The sequence below is a fragment of the Tyto alba genome, unplaced genomic scaffold (assembly GCF_018691265.1).
Source record: "Tyto alba isolate M040663 unplaced genomic scaffold, T.alba_DEE_v4.0 Super-Scaffold_8, whole genome shotgun sequence".
Lineage (NCBI taxonomy): Eukaryota > Metazoa > Chordata > Aves > Strigiformes > Tytonidae > Tyto > Tyto alba.
In genome coordinates this window covers 241,690-263,756 of record NW_024881329.1, presented here as the reverse complement: position 1 = coordinate 263,756, position 22,067 = coordinate 241,690, and the positions used below count along the sequence as shown (strand labels likewise).

Here is a 22,067-nt window from a genome sequence, read left to right as displayed (position 1 = left end):
GACTGAACAGCTATCACAGCAATATACATGAAGGACTAAGTACGCTTCTGTGACAGGTTGTATCTAGCAGCTTGAATGTTTTAAACTTTATAGACCCTTGATACCTGGCAAGTGTACCTAGCCAAATCTTCCTGAACTAAATTTCCAATGAACCGGATTGCTTATTTCATTACTCATTCATATTTTATTCCTCATTCAGTATATGCTTTTGACAACTTACTGTGAGTGTTTCAAAGATAACTATTTATTATTTGTTTTAGTAAGGGGAAAAAAAAAAAAAAGAGAATGTCTAGGGAATTTTCAGATCAACCAGACTGAAAGCATAAGTCAAAACTGTCCACCTTGAAGTTTTAATGATTTCATAGCTGATTAATTGATAATGATACAGTGCTTAGTACTGTTACCGTATTAGAGTATTTTTGCGATGAGGGATTACAGGGAACACTGGTGTCATTATAATGAAGAATGATGACATTTCTGTAATAGTATTTTTCTATCTGCAATATGCATTTTTTTGGTCTGTTCTTTCACTGGTGGTGAAAGAGTGGGAGCCATGCGGCACAAGATGGCTGATAAATCCCTTATATAGAACACATGACTTTGGTTAATAACACCGATATTTCAGCTTGTACTAACAGCTATGTAGTAACTACCTAGTCTAAGACTGGCTTTGGAACTTTATGAATTTTCTGTTGTTTTTATAATAAGTAATTGCTTATCTAAGTTTGAATTGTGGGTGTTGGCACAAGTTTTAAGAATCTGGTACGTTTTCATCCGATTCAGTGATTTTTGTGCATGTGAGGTGCACCTGACTACAAATTTGATAAGTTGGGTGCTATTTGTAGCAGCTCTAGTGAGAAAGTAAGATCTTCAAATATCTCTGTGCTTTTCATGCATCTTTTTAGTGACCTGCTGTACCTAGGCAATCCTAGCAGTTCCAGCTAATTAATCTGGAGAAATACAGATGGTCCAGTGCTGTTTTTCAAGTGTGTCACCATTTTCTTAATCTTTTTTCTTTTTTTTCTAAGCTAGTGACATATGCTTTCTAAAGTGGTCCACTGAGGAAAGCATACGATACTGGACAAAATAAATCACTGATGGGAAATGCATTGGAATTACTTGAAGCCAGACACACCTTTTATGAACAAATTCATGCAGCTAGAGAATGCTTTAACTAAAATACCCTATTCCAGACCTGTAGTTAAAGGAGGAAACAGAAGGGAATTTCCCAAATTCAAGCAGACCCATTAGGAATTGGGTAAGGGAGGAAGATACTAAGGAACCTATTCATCTTTGATTTGTTTTTGTCAAATTGAACTTCTGCCTGGGCAGAATCAAATTTGCTATGACTCCTGGCATCCAAATGTAATTTGATACTTTTTTCTTCTAATGAAGACCTTCTGTTCCAAAAGGGAAGGTTTCTTTTTCTCCTCCCTTTTACTCATAAACAATCTTTATGTAAGTTTCTGAATAGCCCTTCAAAGCTGACATCTTTGAAAAAGTGATCTGTCACCTAGGTTGAGGTTGTAAAGTTTCTCATGACAGCAGTAGTTAATGTGCTGTCTTGCTGTGGCTCTGGAAACTTTTACTTGGGGAAAGCTGTTCTCCACCAGCTTAGTACCGCTTTTTGACTCTTAAGCATCCTGCAAATATATTAGGGAACATGATAGAGCCATCTAGGATCTGAGATACACTAGGAGTTTATAACTGCATTTTATATACTTGTCATAAAGAGAACTACATCAAAATTGTGTATTCTGATGAATGGTGTTCTTAATTGGTTACACCTTTTTTAAAAGAGAACAAGTCTGAACCTCTTCATTGTTTGGTGTGGTTTTGTGATTTGTTTTGGGTTTTTTCCCTCCCATTGGGGTAATTCACTAATGTCTTTGTCACCTGCATTTTTTAATATCCATAATAGTGAAAATACTTTACCAGAAAGGTGAGCTCAGTAACCAGTGTAAAGCAGAGTAATTATTTTATAGTGAGGACAGTCAGTAATTGATTGTCTACTGGTATAATATCAATATACTAATTGTGTTAGTATGAAATCCTGAGGTTTTTCAGAACTGTCAAATTTTGAAATTTAGGATCAAAATGTAAGATTTCTTGTTTTGAACTGGCTTAGCATAGTGACCCTACAAGTCATGAGGCTTTTTCAGATCCACTCCCACTCCTCATAGGGTCTTGCTGTATACCTCATCCCTCTCTCTCTTCTTCTTTCTCCAGTTTTCATAATGCCTTAGTCCCAACTTGCTTTTTTTGACCATTGTCTTGTTTTCTTTCTATATTCGCTTTGTTCAGCTTTACCACCTTCTTCAAAGGTTTTGTCTGTATTCTGTGTCCCTTTAGCTACCTGGGCAAGAAACAGAGTTGGTGTGACAGCTGTATTTCCTAGAATATCTTAGCATTGGCTGACTTTACACATGGAAGTAACACAATTAAATGTCCGTAAAGAATGTGTGATAATTTATAGTCCTGGGAAATAAGGGACAAAAACTATTGTTACAGATAGGAGATGATGCCCATGTGTACCTTAATGTGTTTATACACCTATCTTCTGGCACAGCAGTTGAGTCAGTGACACTGCACTGACATGTAATACGTTCAGTAGTTTCTTTCTTCTAGATGTAGAATAGATGATGCTGGTGTGTGTGCCTGAGACTGCTATTTCTAGTGACAACTACATGATAAATATGCAACTGTGCTTTAGTGTCTATATCTAATGTACTTTTCTGATTCTTACCATTTGTAACTTCATGATACTTTGAACAAAGACAGCTTTTTCTTCTCTTTAGTGTGTGTATATATATATATATATATATACACTGTTCTTCTATTTGTGTTGTTTCACTAGTTTTTTTGGGGTGCATTTGGAAAGGTGCTGATTAACATGCAGTTAACCTAGAGATTTAACTTTCTTATTAAGAGCTGCTATTAGACTGGCTTTCAAGTCAGTAAATGTAAGTAGGTGTGTAGTCAATGTTACCATTTAAAATTCAAGGGTTAAGACAAATCCTTTTCCTGTCCTTTATGTCTAAATTAGAGAGACTTTTTTTATTTCTTTGGAGCAAAATGGGCAAGTAGGATTTAGAGTATTCTTAGAATCATTATATCACTGTCGTTGGTCCTGGGGTTGCCAGGCCTTTTCTGATTATCAGATGCAACAAATGACGTCCAATTTTATTGACCAGTTTGGCTTCAACGATGAGAAGTTTGCTGACCAAGATGACATCGGCAAGTGAGTATAACATTATACTGGCTTTGAGTATAGTCTTGGGAGTTTCCTTTCTTACTGTGTATTTGGCTGTGGTTTTGCTGATGATAAATACAAGCCTTTATTAATGTGAGGCAGTTGCCAATCAGTTCTTTTTATACTATCTGTGTGCATTTATGGAAGCCTCCCTGAATAATTTATAGAGGAAAGCAACAGTTTATCTTCCATTTTTAGTGTCCTGGATGTGCCAACATGAGAACACAGTGCTTGTGACTAACTAAATTAATTACAACTGTGCTTTTGAAAGCCATGTCTGTCCAATGACATGGCATTGTAAGGGGCACTTTCATTTTCTCTGTACCACAGTGGTATACATTTTTTTATTTCTTCCCACACCTCCCCCCCAACTCTATGTATCAGACCAGATCAATAGATCTGCTTTTATTTTTTCTTGGTAAAAATGACAGAAACAACACATCTGTGAGTGTAAGGAACAGTAAAGGGGAAGGCATTGTGAATTTACCTTTTATTTTCAAGGTAAAGGCAGTTAAGACTCTACAAATAGGGTAAGTGATGAGGAAATAAGAAAAATCTTGGTCAGGTGAAGAAAAACAAACCACACAACAAAAACACCCCACACAAAAATGGATCTCTTTCTTCAGTTCTAAGTAAACTGTTGCCCAAAGGGAAAGAATGTGTGTTCTTGCTGAAAACAGTTGGTCTTGATCTTTATAAGAATTCATGGCTTGGGATGCAGGAACATGCAGATAAGAGTAAAAAGCATTACTTGAAGATGGTTTCTAGAAGGGTAAAATACAATAAAAGGTCTCAGTGCTCTTCTGTAAGACATGATGGTTTTAAACTGACAGAAGGTAGATATAGATTATATATAAGGAAAAAATCCTTTACTGTAAGGGTGGTGAGGCGCTGGCCCAGGGTGCCCAGAGCAGCTGTGGCTGCCCCCTCCCTGGAAGGGTTCAAGGCCAGGTTGGACGGGGCTGGGAGCCCCCTGGGCTGGGGGAAGGGGGCCCTGCCCGGGGCAGGGGGTGGGACTGGATGGTCCTTCCAACGCAAACCATTCTGTGATTCTGTGCTTAGTAAGTGGTGGTTGACTGAAGCTTGCACATGCATCTAGAAAGAAGATGACTACTTGTGTAAGCGGATCTCTTAAAATTTGTGATAGGTATACTGATGAGGTATTCATGAGTTGAATTAAGCTGTAGGTAAAGTTACTTTAAAGTGATGCCTTTGTGCAAGAATTAATTACGGCTTAAATTACCTGATTACTGTTGTACAGTAATTCAGATGGTGATGTGCACAGTAATTCAGTCACACTTAAAATTTATGTTCCTTCAGTCCACTTACCTTGTTCCCTGCTTCGTAATGCAACGAGGATTAGAGGAAGAGTCATACCTGCTCTGAATGCACTGCTATATGTAGCTAGAGAAAGAATATATTAACTCTTCTGAAAGTCTGGGAGTATTTCCCGTATTTTCCTCCTCTGCTTCTTTTTGCTTCCCCTAGAGATTTAGTTTACCTAATGCTTTTTCTAGTCCAAGATGTTTATAATCATTTCTGTGAAACTGCTTAATATGGGAAGATGTTTAAAGCCTAATAATTAGTGTTCAGTTTGGAAAAAAACTTAAGTGAATGATTTTAAAAATAGATTCTTTTTTTTTGTTTAGGAAACAGAAGTTGGTATTACATTTTTTCACTTTCTTCCTGTTGAGAAGGTCCTCCTGTAGCATGGTGAAATTGGTTAAAAGATATAAAAAATTCAGGATTTTGAGCTCTATCATGGTAGACCATAGTCAGATTAGGCATTCTTTAGACCTACTTTTTTTCCAGTGCATAATACTACAGTATTTGAGATTTGCTGATATAATTTCAGTTATGTTTGCTTAACTTCAGTTAGGCTTGTTGCATCTTCACATCTAACTATAGGATAGAGATGGCATTGTTTTGTATTTGTTTAAAATATTTCACAGTTAGAAAAATCACATGAATGCCAGGTTTCCTCAATGTAGAATTTGACTGTTTTATGTTGGAAACTATTTTGTCTTTAATCTTACATTTTTAGATTATTGGAAAATGAGAAACCTAAGAGAAATGAAATGTTTTCATGTCATAACACAACATCTTGTTTTATTGCATACATCTGCTTTTTTTGTAGTGTTTCTTTTGATCGGGTCTCAGACATCAACTTTACCCTCAATACGAATGAAAGTGTAAGTATGTGTTTGTGCTACCAGAAAAATTACTGTCTCTTCAACTTTGTTGTGACCTCAAAGTTTTGGTGGTGGTTGTTATATTTACTCCTTTGTGTAATCTTTGGTATATAACTGCCCTACCTTATTCCTGTATCATGAGACTTTCATATTGGAAGACACTATTGTTGTTTGTGATCAGTATTAAACAGAATTGCTTCTAAATTGTATGTTCAAGTTCAAGAACAGGCTGGGATCTGATTTGTACATACTACACACTTGTGTTTTTATGGGTAGAAACTATTTCAGTCTTCTGGTGAGATTGTGGTGACAGGAAAGTAAGGTCAGAGACTTTAACCGCAAATATTATTTGTCAGTTGACCTGAAATGAACCCCACTACAGAAGATAAAGCTGGAGTGTTTGGTGGTCTAGTTATCTGAAAAGCTCTTCAATGTCATTCCTGCATGCCATTCTTAAACATGATGAAAAGCCCAAACTGTTCTTTGACAGTCCACTCAACTTGTTGGTAGCTAAGTAAAACAAGCACTGCTAATTATTTTCTTGACAAGCTTTAAGTTGCTTTGACATTCTGTTTTTCTGCTACTTTTAAAGAAATGTTTTTCTTTCCACTGGTTTAAGATTCTCTTTGGAATAGTCATATATATAGTGTGGCCAGCAGGACTACGGCAGTGATTGTCCCCCAGGACTTGGGTGCACTTCAGATACTGTGTTCAGTTTTGGGCCCCTTGCTACAATAAAGACATTGAGGGGCTGGAGCACATCCAGAGAAGAAGAATGAAGGTGATGAAGGGTCTAGAGAACAAGTGTTATGAGGAGTGGCTGAGGGAACTGGGGTTGTTTAGCCTGGAGAAAAGGAAGCTGAGGGGAGACTTTATCATGCTCTACAGCTACCTGAAATGAGGGTGTAGCGAGGTGGGTGTTGGTCTCTTGACCCAAGTAACGAACAATAGGACAAGAGGAAATGGCCTCAACTTATGCCAGGGAAGGTCTAGATTGGATAGTAGGAAAAACTTCTTCACAAAAACTTCTTGTTGTCATCACTTGACACACAGCTGCTCAATCTACCTTTCCCCCCACGGCACTGAGAAGGAGAAAATAAGCCAGGCTTGGGATTGAAGATAGGGCAGGGAGGGATAAATCATCCATTATGGTCACAGGCAAAAGGCAGACCTGTTAGGGGAAGAAAAAACCCATAGATTTATTAAAGACATTAACAACAACAACACTTAACAGAGTAGGATAGTGAGAAGCATTACCACATCTTAAAAATATCTTCTCCCCACCCCTCCCTTCTTCTCAGGCTCAGCTCTGCTCCTGCTATCTCTACCTCTTCCTCCAGTGGGGCAGGGAATGGGGGATGCAGTCAGTGCTGCCACTTTCTCCATCTTCAAAGGGGGGAGCTTCTGGAACTTCTTCCCCCTGCTCCAGTGTGTTTCCTTACACTGCTTTGTCATGAGACACCAAATTTCTCCAACTGGATTCCCTCCCACGGCTGCAGCCCTTCCCGAGCTGCTCCGGCGTGGGACACCCCCGCATGCTGCAATCCTCCCAGCGCTGAACTACAACAGCGGGGGCTGCTTCTTCCCACAGGGTCCCGGCCTCCTTTGGCCATGGTCACTTTAATTTGCATGTGAGGCCCAACAGGCCATAAATCAGTATCTGCTCCACCATAGATCTCCATGGGTGGCGGGGGGGCCGCCTTGCCGTCTCCCCACAGGATACAGGGGGGTCTCTGCTCCGGCACACCTCCCCCCTCCTTTCTTCCTCCGTTCCTCCACTGACCTTGGTGTTCACGCAGCTGCAGCAACTCCTCCTCACCAGTCCAACTGCTCCGCACCACGTCCCTTCTTAAATACGTTCTCGCAGAGGAGCGGTGGATTGGCTTGGCCTTGGTGCAGATTTGGGGCTGACTTGAAGCTGAGCCCCCTCCCCTGCTACCAAAAATACCAAAAATCAAGCATTGGAACAGGCTGCCCAGGGAAACGGTGGGTTCACCATCCATCCCTGGAGGTATTTAGAAGACTTGTAGATGTAATGCTTAGGGACATGGTTTAGTATTGGACTTTGCAGTGTTAGGTTAACAGTTGGACTTGGTGATCCTAAAAGTCTTTTCCAACCTAAACGATGCTAGGACTCTATATTTTCAAATGTTTACTAATGTAAGTAGAATGATTAATCATAAATACTTATTTTATACTTCTACCGTATTTAGGGCAATATAGCCTTGTTTGAGGCATGCTGTAAGGAGCGGATACAGCAGTTTGATGATGGTGGCTCTGATGAAGAAGACATTTGGGAAGAAAAACATATTGCATTTACACCAGAGTCCCAGAGGCGTTCCAGGTAAGAGATGTGTTTTTCATCCAAATAGCAGTATAGTGAGCCCTCAGTACTGAGCATAGCTTTTGATTCAGGCTGACTGTCAGCACAGACTGTCCAGCATAACTAGCTCTTTCCATTCTATGGAGAAATGAGTAGACGGATGGATCTAATGTCTGTCTTTCAACCATAATTTGCAGAAGATGGCAACAGCTGCTCTGCCTACTCAGCTCTTCCTGCACTTTAGCTTTTGCAGCTTTTTTTTTTTTTTTTTTGTGCTTCTTATTCTTTCGCTCTGCTTTTAAACCTACTCAGCCATTCTTGGCTTGGGCAAGGCAGTCCAGCTCCACACCTCTACAGACCTTGCTGTCTCTTCTGCCAGTCCCAGTGTGGTTGTGGACAAAACTGTGCAGGAAGCTCCACTGAGGGGAGGGAGCATCTGGTCCCGAAAACTCAGGGCTGTGCAGCCTCTATTTGTTATCTACTGATTTTGTCCAAGGGTATTCTTGGCTCTTCTGACCTTGTGGCTTGAGTCACAAACCCAGTCTCTTTTTCCCTTGCCACCTTTGAAATGTATGTTGCTGTTCAAAAATCAATTACTTTGATGATATTGTGGTTATTTAATGTGATGTATTTTAGGGCCATCCTTACCTTCTCACATTACCTTGCTTTTTGTCTTAGCTGCACTCACCAGGAAGAGAGAGATGTGCGTAGGGTTTAAAGTATGTAGTTAAAGAGGATGGACTGGAATACAGTTGGGGAGATTTTAAAATAGATTTGATAGATTTGTTACTAAATTTTAAAATAAATCAAGTTTATATCTTGTTAGATTGGTTTTGAAGAGTTTTGTATTGCAGTGCTTCTGTTTAGTGTGAAGAGACGAAATAGACCAGCAATCTCTGTACACAGATCTGATACCTTACTTTCCTTTTATGCTCCCTTTTGCATGGCAAGAGTAAAAATAATCTTTGTTTTTTACTTACAAACGGGAGAGGAAAAAAAGGTAGCCTCATATGATCAAGTGAAAAACCTTAAGCCTTGTTTTTTAGAGAGAAATGAGGGGAATACTAACATAACAAATTATACTTCAGTTAATCTATCAGAAATGGTGGTCGTTGTAATTCTCTTTAGCCTCAAACTCTCCAGTATTTCATTGTGCACACGGTCTGATACGAAACACAGAATGTAAACGATCTCTTTGTATTTTAAGTTCGGGCAGTACGGACAGTGAAGAAAGTACAGATTCTGAAGAGGAGGATGGAACAAAACAAGACTTGTTTGAATCGCACACCAATGCAGAGGACAAAATGGAAGTAGATTTAAGTGAACGTACGTAGCTTTTCTCCCATCTGCTTTGAGTTATAGGAAAGGGTTAGATCTATCAGTCTAATTTTGTAGGAGTTTTCCTCTTTTACTGTTTTTATTCCATCTTAATTAAGTAGCCCTTCCCACTGTAAAGGCTGCTTGCATCAGAACATGCGAATGTTGGGAAGTTTGAATTTCTAACATGTCTTGAGTCAAGTTACTTAGTCTTTCTAAAATTCATGTTTCTACTCTTCATGAGGAAAAAAAGGAAGAACAATCAGAAAGGGAAGGATGAAATTTAATCATTTATACATATTGAATGCCTGCAAAACTAACAGATTGTTAATCTCCAAAACTAAAACATGCTTATTTTTACTGGAAGCCTTTCAGACCAACTTTTCATCTAACAATGCCCTTTTTAAAAGACTTCCTACAGAAGCCAAGTGAATTTGTATTGGCCTGGTTTCATGTGTAAATGAAAGGTGTGCATCAGTAGACTGGTGTGGAAACTTAACTGATTGGTTTAAAAGTTTTCATGTTCAAGTCACAGTAGACTAAACTGGCTTTAGCTAAACTGGCAATATGTGCAGGAAAAAGCCCTGTGTTTATCTAGACTGCAAGGAATTAACTTAAAATAGAAATAAAAGTTAAGGGTTTTCTTTTCTCTTGTCAGATTGGTGTCGTTGGCATCTGTGTGTCAAACAAGTTTTGATCCATGTGGGTCTCCTCCCATATCTGCCTGGGTTGGATTTTCTAATTGCTAGTCAGAGCTTGCTTTTCAGCCTGTTTTTTTGTATGTAAGTGTTAATGAAAAATATGTTTCCCTTGGGTAGGTGAAGTATTTTGAATTGACCTATCCTAAATTAGATGCTGTTAAGTCACAGCTGCTCCAAAACTTAAAATCCCAATAAATATTAAGTTGTAAAAAGCCTTAAACGTCTCTGAAACTTGCAGTGCTGTTAGTGCATGAGAAATTTAGAGACTGCTCATACCTAAGTTGACATAATCATTTTCAGTGTTCAGGAAGATGTGCATAGGAAACTGAAAAGGGATGAAAACTCTTAAGACTTTTTTTATTATTATTATAGAAATTTAGTTTTGAAAAAGTATAACAAATGTTGATGTTAGTTTAAAGAATAAAGTGAGATTATACTTGTGATCTAGTACGGCTTATTTTTATTCAGATAAGCTATATCAATTTTTAACAGAATACTCTGAGTTACTGTTTTTAAAATTCTGCCTTACTAGCAGAATTGCCCTTTCTGCATGTACTTTAAAGTCTAGTTATGAATTTTGCTGTACTTTTTGGAATGTACATATAGAGAAGCAATGTGTTAGGCATATGTGCCTTCATGTTCTTTATTTAAATTTGTTTCTAATTAACTTGTTGGTTTTTTTGGGTTGTTTTGTTTTTTTTTTTTCAGCACCAAACTGGTCAGCTAACTTTGATGTACCAATGGAGACTGCACATGGTGCCAATCTGGATTCTGTAGGGTCTGATGTGTGGAGCACAGAAGAACCTATGCCATCAAAAGAAACTGGCTGGGCTTCCTTTTCTGAGTTCACATCCTCTCTGAGGTAAGAATGTTAGTGATTCAGGGCAAGTTCTTCATTACTAAATGTAATGTCAGCTGCCATTTGGTTTTCTTAGGGTCTCCCAAGCCTTAGTAGGGTTCTGGTGGAATACAAGGTGTGTTGTGTCAGAAGGGCACCATGTGTTATAACAGTATATTCTATACCAGTAAGATCTACCTCATAGCAAGCTTTTGTAGGATGGGTGGATCCTAGTGTGTCATTGTTTCGAAGGGTTTTTGAAGAATATTTCGGTCCTCTTAATATTGGTCTCTGACCATAATTTGGGCTGTGATTTTTTTTTTTTTTTTTTTTCTTCTTTTTTTTAGTGTAGTCTGAATCCAGTGAAGGGTTGAATGCATCATAAAATGTCTATGATAATTCTGTTTTATGGATGTTATAGAACAAATAGGTTTGGGGTTTTGTGTTTTGTTGTCTGTTTGTTTGGCTTTGTTTTTTTGATAACTCGCACAGTTATGCAGCTGTGATATCTAGGTTAAGTACTTCTGAACAATTTTGGGAATGCCTGAAGTAAAATTCCCTTTCTTGGCTTGAACTCTACATAAAAAAAAAAAAAAGTGGTCTTCTATGTAAGTACCTAATCGTACAGATGTAAACTTTTAAGTTGACAAATAGTAGCATTCACAAACTGATTCCTTCTTCAGTTAGGAAACTCTTCCTTTTATACATCTGGTTCTCGATTGTTTGTCTGGGCATTAAACAGCTCAGATATAAACATACGATTTTTTCCAACATTAAACATTGTATTGTTTCATGCTTCAGGCGGGTAAGTTGATAGCAGAATTACGGATTTAGAAAACGAAGACTTGGAGTTACCACCTTAGTGGATAGAAAAGTCATTGTTCTGTAAAGGGTGAGAAGTGTTTTGATTGGCCAAATCTCGTCTTTTGAGTTCCTTCAGAATTCAAAACTTGCAGCTATACTGTATGTACGATTAAGTAGTAAAATCACTTCCATAGTGGGTAATGAAGACTGTGTTGGCAGTCTCAGCAGAGAAGCATTTTTCAAGTTGCAAAGAGTGCGTTTAGAAAGTCAGCTAAAAATGTTGGAAACGCTACAAGGAGCCAGTGATATTTGTATGCCTTATTTACCGGGGACGTGTCCACTACTACTTTTAATCAAACTAAATAAAACAAGTAAAAATCACCACCAAACATATACTCAGCTCAGTTCTAGTGGATTTTGCATTACTAAACTTCTATTTAGCATGTCTTCTCAAGTCTCCTGTACAAAAAAACTTGCTGTCATTCAGTTTCAGTAGAGTTCTAGGCCTCATAACTTTGATATGTACTTAAAACAATGTTTCTACTTCTATTTCTTTCTGCTATTCAGAAATGTTTCTAAAGCTTTTTTACTTTGTATTTGAAGCTCAAAAGATTCCTTAAGAAGTAATTCTCCTGTGGAAATGGAAACAAACACAGACCCAGTTGATCCCTTGAGTGCAAATGTAACTGCTCTTTCAACACAGCTAGAGAGTAAGTACACTGCATTCAGAGATGCAAATAGAGTGATTTTAACAGTTTTACCCGATAAAGAACTCCCTGAACTTTAAAACTTAAGTTTCCACAGGCCTCTTCTCTCTGCTGCTGTTCTGACAGGTGATGAAAATGACAAGTCAAAGAATTTCTGAACTATTTAGATCAGTTTCTTATTTAAAAACAGGAGCCAGTGTTACTGTTACCTCTACAAAGCCTGTACATCATGAACAGAAAAGCATTACAAAGAAGCTAAGTGTGTTCTGTTAGTGAATCCTCACCTGTGTCAGCACTTGGTTAGGTGAGCTGATGCCACATAAAAGTCGTAGCCTCTAGTCTCTTCCTATGTGGCAGTAGGCCAGTAGGTTCATTGTGTTCAAATTTTCCTTTCCTGCCCTTTCCTTTCCAAGTTATCTTCACTATGCATGTGCTAATTCTTTCTTCTACAAATATGAACTGGTTAAAGGCCAAGCACATGCTAATTAGCTTTTTGTATATATTATTAACAGATAGATCAAGAAGTGCAGATGAGAAGTCCAGGTACACTGGACTTCTCAAAGGCTTTGTCTGTACTTGGAAACTTACTGTCACGTTTATAGTGTGTGGGCTTGTGTGATGAATTTGACTGTACAGAAAAATAATACATCACTATAATTCTACTAAAAGTCTTGTTCAGGCAAAGCTGTTGCAGTAACCATTGTCAAGCTAAATCACTTAAGTGGCTTGCAAAATGAAAAAAAAAAAAAAAGTTACGGAATGTGACTTTTCCTTAACCCATCTGTAAAGAATACTTAAGCTCTATACATGTGTATAGTGGGGTTTGGAGAAAGGTGACTTTCTCTTTAAGGAAGAATTCAAGAAGAGTACAAAACTTCAAAAAACATCATTCTGGTTACATTGGCCTGTATGCTTGCTCATGAAATAGAAACATAACCAGCCATGTACTAAATTACTTCTATGTATCTAGCCCCAGGTAGTGTTGCTATGGAGGCCAGCTCAGATGGCGAGGACGATGTGGAAAATGCAGACAAGGTAACTGAAACAGTAATGAACGGCAGCATGAAAGAGACACTGAGCCTTACTGTAGATGCTAAAACTGAAACAGCTGTTTTCAAAAGGTGAGCATACCTATTTGTCTTCCAACACTTTTGAAATAAGCACTGTTGATGGAACACTACATGTAATCAGAAAGAGTTCTTTGCAAGTGATAATTCCTGAGGCTTTAACTAGAAGTCTTCTTCCAGAGTAACTGTTCTGAAGTTTTACTTCCAGTGAGTTACTATAACATGACTATTTATCATGCCTTAGTTTCAGTGAAATATTAGTGGAAGACTGACTCAAGAACTTTTGACTCTGCTGCACATTGTTTATTTTTTATGTGCAGTTATTCTTTTAACAAACAGTTAATTGCATGTCAAAGCTAAGCTTTTTAAATTTTGCACGTAACTGTTAGATTGGGATTGGAATTCCATCCCTCTCATCCAGGAGGATGGAGGACAGAAGTAGAAGGCCAGCCAGGCACTGGTCTTGAGAATAACTCTTCAGACACTTGGGGTGATGACTCTTGGTGGTATAGATGATGGTGTTAATCTGTTCTGGACTACAGGTGGCAATTCTAGAATAACCAGAAGAACAAATTCCTTAATTTTGTTATCTTCTACAAAATACAAATGTCAAAATGTCTCATTCAGGAATAACTGTCTTACAGTGTAGTTATATTCCATATTACATATATCAACATTGCGAAGCTTTTATGAGCATAAAGCATGCTTCCATTTCATCTGCTTGATCTTGTCTACTAAGATCTTGTGATCTTAGATTTAAAGATCAAGTGGTTTTTTATTAAGTATCGAATCTTCATGTCGGGAAACAGGCTACAAACAATCTGACCTGCAAAAATAATTTTGTCTTTATTAATTGAAACTGGTGTGGTGCCTTCCCCCCATCCCAATCTTGACAAATCAGAACATACTTCTAGAATTTTGGCATGCAACTCTCTTCTTTTAGAATAATTCCCTAGTATCTGTCCCTATTCTAGCTTTAAATATTAAAAAGCAATTGTTTGTATGTCTTGGAAGTTGCCCAGTCCATTTCAGTAGAAAAAGGTCCCAGTGTTAGTCCTTACATTGCCCTTCTTTTAAATTCATCTTACTTTGTCCTGTTAGTGGTAGTAAATAAGTGCTATTCATTTTCGATGCTTCAGGAATTGTAACAGCTTTCAGTCATTCTCGCTTCCATCGAAGCAATGAATAACTCTAATCTTTCTTGGCACCTGACTTGACTTCTGATGATTTCCAATATGGAGGAAGAAGCATTTATGGTTGCACAGCGCTTATAAATCAAACGGCATTGTTAGAGGAATTGAACCAAAGCAGTTTAGAGGAGGATTGTAACTCAGTGCAGACTGATGTGGCATGGAACCATAGTGCTGTGCTGATTTAGTAAGTAATGAATCTGCTCTTCAGTTTATTCTCTATTTTGGGGAATACTTTTATATGGTCTGCACTCCTGTTGTGTTATATATCTACAGTTGGATTTAGCTATCCATGGTGTTTTTACACTTAAAGTGCTTTAGTTCACATGCACTTTAAAGTTCTGTGACTTCTGATACTGATGCAAAGACTAACAGGAAGCAGTTCCTGCCTGCCTTCATGGAATTACTTGCTCGAGCTGTGGAGTAAACACTTCAGTTCTTTTAGTTGAAAGGACACAGAGGTGCTGCAGGAAGCAGTATCATAGAAGTGCCCAGGTCAGAAGGGACCTCAGAAGATGATCTGATCTAACCTTTTGTGGGAAAGGGAGTCCGAATGAGATTATCTAGCACTCTGTCCGATTGCATCTTGAAAACCTCTAGCAATGGGGACTCTGGGATGCTGATTTGGAAAGGGGAGATTAAGGAAATTTAGGAGGAGGCTGAAAGGTCAGGTCTTGAATATGGACACTGTTCTTCTGTGACAGAGGTATGTGGCCTTGTACTGACTTAATGCTCACGTGACTTTCTTTTAAACCAACTTTTAAATATGCCAAAAGAACAAATGGGACAGAAAAGTAGTATTTTTTTTTGAAATAGATGTCTACAACAGTGCTGGGGGGATAAAAAAAAAAAAAAAAATCCTGGATTAACAGACAACTAGAGTAGTGTGAGGAGGTCCTGCTCTGGACTGTGTACCTGGAAAAGTGGGTGCTCCCAGACCTAAGTTTTATATGTTTCTACCAGTAGAAAATTGATGGTGTTGAAGTCAGTGTTGAGGGGGAGGAGCATCATAAGCACAGTAGTTAATTTGTGGAAAGCAGCAAAGGACAAAAATGTGGTTTCTGAACTTAGTTCAAAATGAAGAATTAGAAGGGAAGAATGATAGCAGAGACTACCCCTTCTTTAAAAATACAAAAAATTAGGAGACCATTTCTGATGGTGACAAGTATTTTAATTTGAACAAAGAGTATCAAAGCAAATGAGATAGGGACATCAGATGGGGAAAGCTGGATCTTGATGAGAGACTTCAGTGCAAAAGACAATATTTTTATAGCCTCGGCAGATACAAGGAGGCATGGGAGGAAGGAGAAAGATTCATTGAAAGGAAAACTGTAAGAGTAGGAAGAAAAATCAGCAGAGGATAATGGCTTTACAATGTTCCTGACTTCTCACATAAATAGGTTTTTTGTGACAGAGCTATAAGATTAATGTTTGTATCATTCAGAGTTATCTTAAAACTATTTCTTGCAAGTATATGGTCAAATTTGTATTTTAGTGCACTCTGTGGTTGAGTTGAGAGAGGGTAAAATAGAAAAGATTTGATTTGGAGGCAAAACACAAATATTTGCTAATAACTTTTGAGACTGCCTAGTTACATGATAATGTCTTAGTGTGATTATACTGCTTTTTCACTGAACTATGTTTGGTTTTGTTTCAGAGGAAGTGCTTATAATTGGGCTGCAGTCTCAGTACTGTATATCCCATACATTGTATTTAACTGTATAGTTATTAGGGAGTTTAATAAAGATGGTGATGAGTTAACGATTCTGCTGATATGTTTCATGGAAAGATATTTATTAATGATCGTTTCTGAGGGAATCTTGAATTTCTTTTATACTTTCTTCCGTTTTTGCATACTTCTGGCTTCAGAGTGTTGAAATCCTATCGGTATGTATAGTAAAGGATCATGACTGTGATTGTTACCACTTCAGATGTCATGCACATTCCTTATTTCTTTTCTGATCTTACTTGTAATCACTGTATTTCCTGCCCTTTTATCCAGTCAAGTTCTAATGGATGTAAACACCAGTGCATTATAGGTGTTTGCAAAGTCTAGAGCCATGTGCTTGATCTTCATGTTGCAGTCATAACTTAAAATCCATTTGCATGTGAAATACGGACCCCTCTCCCAGTTTTCTCCTGTTGCCTGAAATTTCCCTGTAAACTTAAAAATTAAACAACTTCTTTCCTTTTTTTTTTTTTTCAAGTGAGGAAGGAAAATTGTCTACCTCGCAGGATGCTTCATGTAAATATGTAGTAGAAGAGAATGCAGAGGTTGCAGAAGAGGCTACTTCAGCTCTGCAGCCTCCTAACAGCAGTCCAGAACAGAGGTAATTGCATTCAAGGATGCTTTCAGTCCTCTAAACAGCAGTCTGCATGTTTTTACAACAGGATTGATCTACAGAGATGAATGAATTCCTGTTAGTTATCAGCTCAATCTAAACGTGCTTGCATCTATTTTATAAAATTCTCACAAGTTATATTTTCTGTTGATTCTAGACTCTTGAGTTGACAAAAATTTATTTGCCCTGAACTATTGGTCTTGTAGGGCATTGTAAATATTCCCGTTCTGTTTTGTGATATGTTATCAAGTTAGAATAGTGAATTGGTACACTTACGAAAATAATGATTAAAAAAAAAAAAAAAATTAGGGGAATACATTTGACTTTGTCCTGAACACTTAGGTAAGTTAGGTCTACTATTTTTTCATTCTGTGTTCTATACTGCAGAACAGTTGGGGGAAGTCCACTAGTGCAGCTGTATGGAAAGGAAATGGTGCCTTAAGTCATGCTTGTTTGATTGTGAAGCAATTGTTGTTTGCACCCTTGTCTTCATCAGGTATTAATCTGAATACTTGTAGACTTTTGGAAGATTTTTCAAAATACATAAATAATTTCTTTCACGTAATTTGCCTGAAATATGGAGCAGCCTGGGTTGCTTATCATACTTACTGGAGGAAAGAAAAGATTTTTTTTTTTTTTTGACAGCTTGGGTACTAGTGCAGTCTTGAAGAACAGTAATTCAAGACAGAGTTCTGAGGGGACCACCACCAAACAGAAAGCCGCTTTTGCATAAATTTATTTCTCTTAAATTGTCAGGTAGTACTGCTTTCTCAAAAAAAAAAAAAAAAAAGGCGTTTGACAGTATTTCTCCTGTTTCATTTCCTGTTGGAGTACTTGTTTGAGAGTTTTTTTGCCTACTAAGTTACAATGGTATGGAAACATACACGATGAACTCTAAGTCTAGTATGGCTTCATCAAAGTGAAGTGCATGTAGGATGACATTAGTCATCAAATGTTAGAAATGCTTAATGCAGATGTTCCATATCTGTGCTAGTTTCTAGACTTCAGTCAGATCAGGATTCATCTTTACCTTAAAATCCTAAAACAAATAAGAGATTAAAGTAGGTGAGAAGATTTCCACCCTTGAAGGCAGGATTCAGTGAAGACCTTGCTCTGGAACTTAGGTATTCATAAGTACTTTAAAATTCAGACCTAGGCAAGAGCTTACTGGTTTCCTAGCAGAATTAATGGCTTGTTAAACATAGGGTGCAATCCTACAGGCTTGATTCTTGGTGTTAAGGCAAAGGGTGGTGTGCTGCCATTTCCTGGTTTGGATGTAATTCAGGGGTGCCTAGAGGAACTGTGCCATCTAAAAGCAAACTCACAAAAGGAAAACCTAAATGTGTGTTTGTTAAAACCTGAGTAATCTGTCCGGTCTGCTCCTCTCTAAGCAGGGCAGGACTTGGGGGGGAGGGGGGTGTGTCAGAGCTGTGCATCCTGCCACCTTTGCTGGGGAGCTTAGGATGTTCTGAGTTGGGAGCATGTTCTGTAGTGAGAGAGTATTTTGCTTACTTAAAAGCAATTCCAGGAGTCACTTTTGCCTTGCAGTATAATAGGGGTATGATTCTGAAAATTAGAATTCGTAAAGGATAAATATATATACATACATACATATGTATTTTCTGAATCTGTATTTAACTAGTTTTAGTAATTTAAAAGCTGTTGTGTTTCTTGACTTCAGTAGATTTTAAACTATTATTAGAGAAACATGATAGTTGTCACATAAATCCTGGGAAAGAAAGAATCACTTTTAAGATTTTGTGGATGCTATATTATATATCAAGGATCCTAGTGGAGACAAAATTGAAACGTTTTTGTAAGCAAAGATTTAAAGTATAGCTCTACATACAACACAGAATGCTACTGTGTTCTGATTATACTGTGTGCAGACTAAGATGCAAGCATGTTTGACAACTTTGTTCTGTTTTTTAGAGTTGTTTATGAGCTAGCATGCTTTACCTCTACGGTACTGGATGTTACATTAAAGCACTGCTACCTTTTTCTGTAAGCCAGAACTTCCTCCTCTGCATAAATTATGTAAATTTAATCAAAAAGTGGATTCTAGTCAGAAAAAAATCCAACCCTGTACACTTAAAGCGGGAAACCCAGAAGCTGTCTTTCCCAGCCTCTTTTTTTATCTGGAGGTACTGTTTTTCTGAAGATAATTCTAATGCCAAGAAGCATTAAATTCTAGGGAAGAAGTCTTTGGGTACAGTGTGACTGCCTTTTGAGTGAAGATGTTTGTCTAAACCAACAGAGGGCTCATAGAGCTTAGCAGTTTGGATTGCTTTTGAGTTGCAGGAAATATCAAGGAACTCCTTCCATTGAATCCAGCTGGCTTCAGCAAAGCTCAATACTTTCTCTAAAGGTGGCTGTCACAGCAGATCCTCATATAAGCGCAGTATTAATATCAAGATAAACATAATTGTGCTTTTGGGGCTCCATGCATGTATGACTAGTGGGAGGAGTCCCCTAGGTAGGTCTTTGGCTGGTGGCCAGCAGTAGTAATCTCTGCTAGGAGCCCTGTTCTGACACAGACTTTTTCCAGTTAAGAAGTGACTTACTGCTGTGCGGACCGTCAGACTTCCTGTCCATGCGGCACTTGTTTCTTACTTTCCAGGTTTCTCTAAAAAGTGTTTACTCTTGTCTAGTGCTGTCTGTCTTTTCTCTAATGTGTACATATGTTTTTTTAGAAAGTCTTTTTAGAGCTTAACAGCCAAAGACTTAGCTAGGGGACTCCTGCTGGTCATGTGCATGTAGAGCACGGACCCAAGAGTGGCTTCTCTGTGATGTACACCATCAGAGAACAGGAGTTACAGGTAACTTTTCTCATGTGTAGTTTCAAATGGTATTTATATTCTTTAAGGGACTTGTCAGATGTATTCAGTAGACTTCCACTGAACGGAAATTGAGATTTTTTGCCTTTGTTGTTTGCCGTTCTTAATGTTCTCGTGCACTCCTGATTTGATCTCTTTATTTGTGTTAGTCCAGAGCCCACATTTACACTAAACTTAACTAGAAATGTATATACTGTTTTCATTTTTGCAGGTTTGCTCCTTATTTTCCTTCATACTTCCTGGACCCTTTGTGCTAACTGACTGACATTAAAGAATTTGTGAAATGGCAGTTTGTAGATTAGATTAGTAACTAAAGCAGGTTTTTTAAGACACTGTTTTTCCTGTTGTCTTAACTGTTTGCTTTCAAACGCAACTTTACATACTCCTAGTATCACATATTGCCTCACAGAATAAGATTCAGAGAAGTATCACAAATGTGCTTTTTATTAGTGATTCTCTTGGGGAAAGATCGCATCTCTAGAGATCACTTAGTAGCTCAGTTAATAAAGATCAAACGCTCTTCAGTGGTATGCTCAGTTAAAGTACTGTGCTTAATTAGGCACTAAGAACTCCAGAAATGTTGGACTCGAGAAAATAAATGGGATGAATGTGTTATTAGCTTCTTTCCTGTCTTCAGCGCATGGGTCCTGCTACACGTGATCTGGGGTGGTTGGTTTTGGGGGTTTTTTTGCACCTACCCAAATTTGTTTTCCACCCTTCCTGTTTCTTGTATACTTACATCTTTTTTTGGCCTCTTAGGACTGATCAACACACCCATTTAGGAGAGGCGTCTGTTAATGGCCCTGTATGATATGTGATGTCTGCTACCTTGGCTGAAGAAAATGAACTGATATCCAGGTGTTTGAGTGTTTCTTGAGGATTTCATCTAGACTCTGTTGAAGCCAGTCACTGCTGCACTAATTTCGCAAGGGATCAGGACCAGCAACATTTATATTCTAGATTTTAAGACATTGTACAGAAATTCATAAGTGTAAAAATATTGCACATTGAGAAATACCAATAATTTTTGCGTATGTTTATATTGTATTGTTCTAAATAATGGGTGGCCTGTGAAATAAAATCTTGCTACCCATGTAATGATGACAGTAGTGTTACTATAGTTAAAATGGCTGTAAGAATAGTTTTATAAAAAAGTGAATACACAAATCTAATGTATTTGAGACATAACTATTTGATGATTAGTGTGACCAAAGTATTTAGCAGTTTTCATACATTTTTCACCTTGTAAAAAGAAAAGAAAAATGAATTAATGTTTCTTCTGAAACTGAAATGCCCTATAAATGTTATTTTGGTTGTTTTAGCTTACAAAAGTGATTTAAATAAGAATTTTTTGGTGTTCAACATTTTGCAACAGGTTTTTTAATTGGTAATTGTTTTCTGTATTGTTTAAAACAGATCAAAAATGTAAGTCTATTGGTAGAGATTTTAAGTATTTATTGCTACAACTTAGTTGACAAATTGATGTTACTGTAAAGCCATATGTTCTGTTAAGTCTTGTTTGCTTGAAACAATACCTTACAGGTGAAACACTAGAATATTTGAAGTGCACATGGCTTGTTGTGTTTAAGTGATTCACCTGCCTTTTAACCCATTCACCAAGATTTAGTTTAATACCAAGCATTATATGATGGAACATTTCAGAACAATCTGCGTATTTAAAACGCTATAATCCTTTTAGACAAGTCAAGTAAAAAAAATGCTTGTGCTGCTAATGTAATTACAGTACATGCATTTTAAAAGTATATAGTGTTTTTAATACAAATTTTGGCAGCAGAGCATGTTAATTGTTACTTTCACTGTACTGATCTGTGTGAGGCTTTCATTTGTATGTTCTAAACCAGTTTTTTCACAGCTGGTTTGTGTATATATATATAGTGATTATGGAAACTAATTCTGTGTAATTTATAATTTTCTATGTCAGTGTAAAATTCCAACAGCCTTCTCAAACAAACAGAAGCAATATACTGTATATTGCCACATTGTCTGGTGAAAGGGTTAAAGTACTTCACCTCCTGCACTTTTAGATGCAAATCCATTTTTGTTTCTGTAATAGTTATATTCATTTATTTTTTACATCATTTTGTTTTCCTGACCAGTATTTAAAGCCAAAAGGATACTCTAAACAATGGCCAATGATTTATTCTAGAAGGCGTCCCAAGCAACGTGCCTAAATATTACATTGCATACAGAAATAAAAAGAAAAAACCTCACATGTATAATGGCATTACCCTTATTGCTTCCTCTTGCATTTTCTGCAGCAAACTTCGGTGGCACTTGTCATTGCAAGTTGTTACAAACTGATCAGTTGTGTGAAATTTGAAAGGGGAAAAAACCCACAGCATCATAGGTGGAGTTGGTAACTATGGTTGCCCTTCTATTTGTACTTTACAAATGATGTAATCCAGTCAGTTTCTAAGTTGTTTCTTCTTCAGAATTACTTCAAGATCACCTCGACCAAAAATGTTTAATATATTA

General features: G+C 37.5%; 1 protein-coding gene across 10 annotated transcripts in view; it reads left to right on the top strand.

Moving 5' to 3' along the window:
• The window catches only part of PPP6R3 (protein phosphatase 6 regulatory subunit 3), a 66,077-nt gene extending 44,269 nt beyond the window's left edge, over nt 1–21,808 (top strand). For 7 of the 10 annotated variants that reach the window (XM_032989615.2, XM_032989616.2, XM_032989614.2 and 4 more), the window contains 10 exons: nt 3,144–3,241; nt 5,391–5,445; nt 7,659–7,789; nt 8,976–9,094; nt 10,495–10,648; nt 12,032–12,138; nt 13,106–13,256; nt 16,262–16,279; nt 16,600–16,722; nt 20,331–21,808. In XM_032989615.2, coding sequence (XP_032845506.1) covers nt 3,144–3,241; nt 5,391–5,445; nt 7,659–7,789; nt 8,976–9,094; nt 10,495–10,648; nt 12,032–12,138; nt 13,106–13,256; nt 16,262–16,279; nt 16,600–16,722; nt 20,331–20,382 — 1,008 coding nt within the window. In that variant the 3' untranslated portion in view covers nt 20,383–21,808. The remainder of the gene's footprint in view (nt 1–3,143; nt 3,242–5,390; nt 5,446–7,658; nt 7,790–8,975; nt 9,095–10,494; nt 10,649–12,031; nt 12,139–13,105; nt 13,257–16,261; nt 16,280–16,599; nt 16,723–20,330) is intronic. The other 3 variants (XM_032989618.2, XM_032989619.2, XM_032989610.2) reach the window with 3 other exon arrangements.
• Nucleotides 21,809–22,067: the final 259 nt, after the last annotated feature.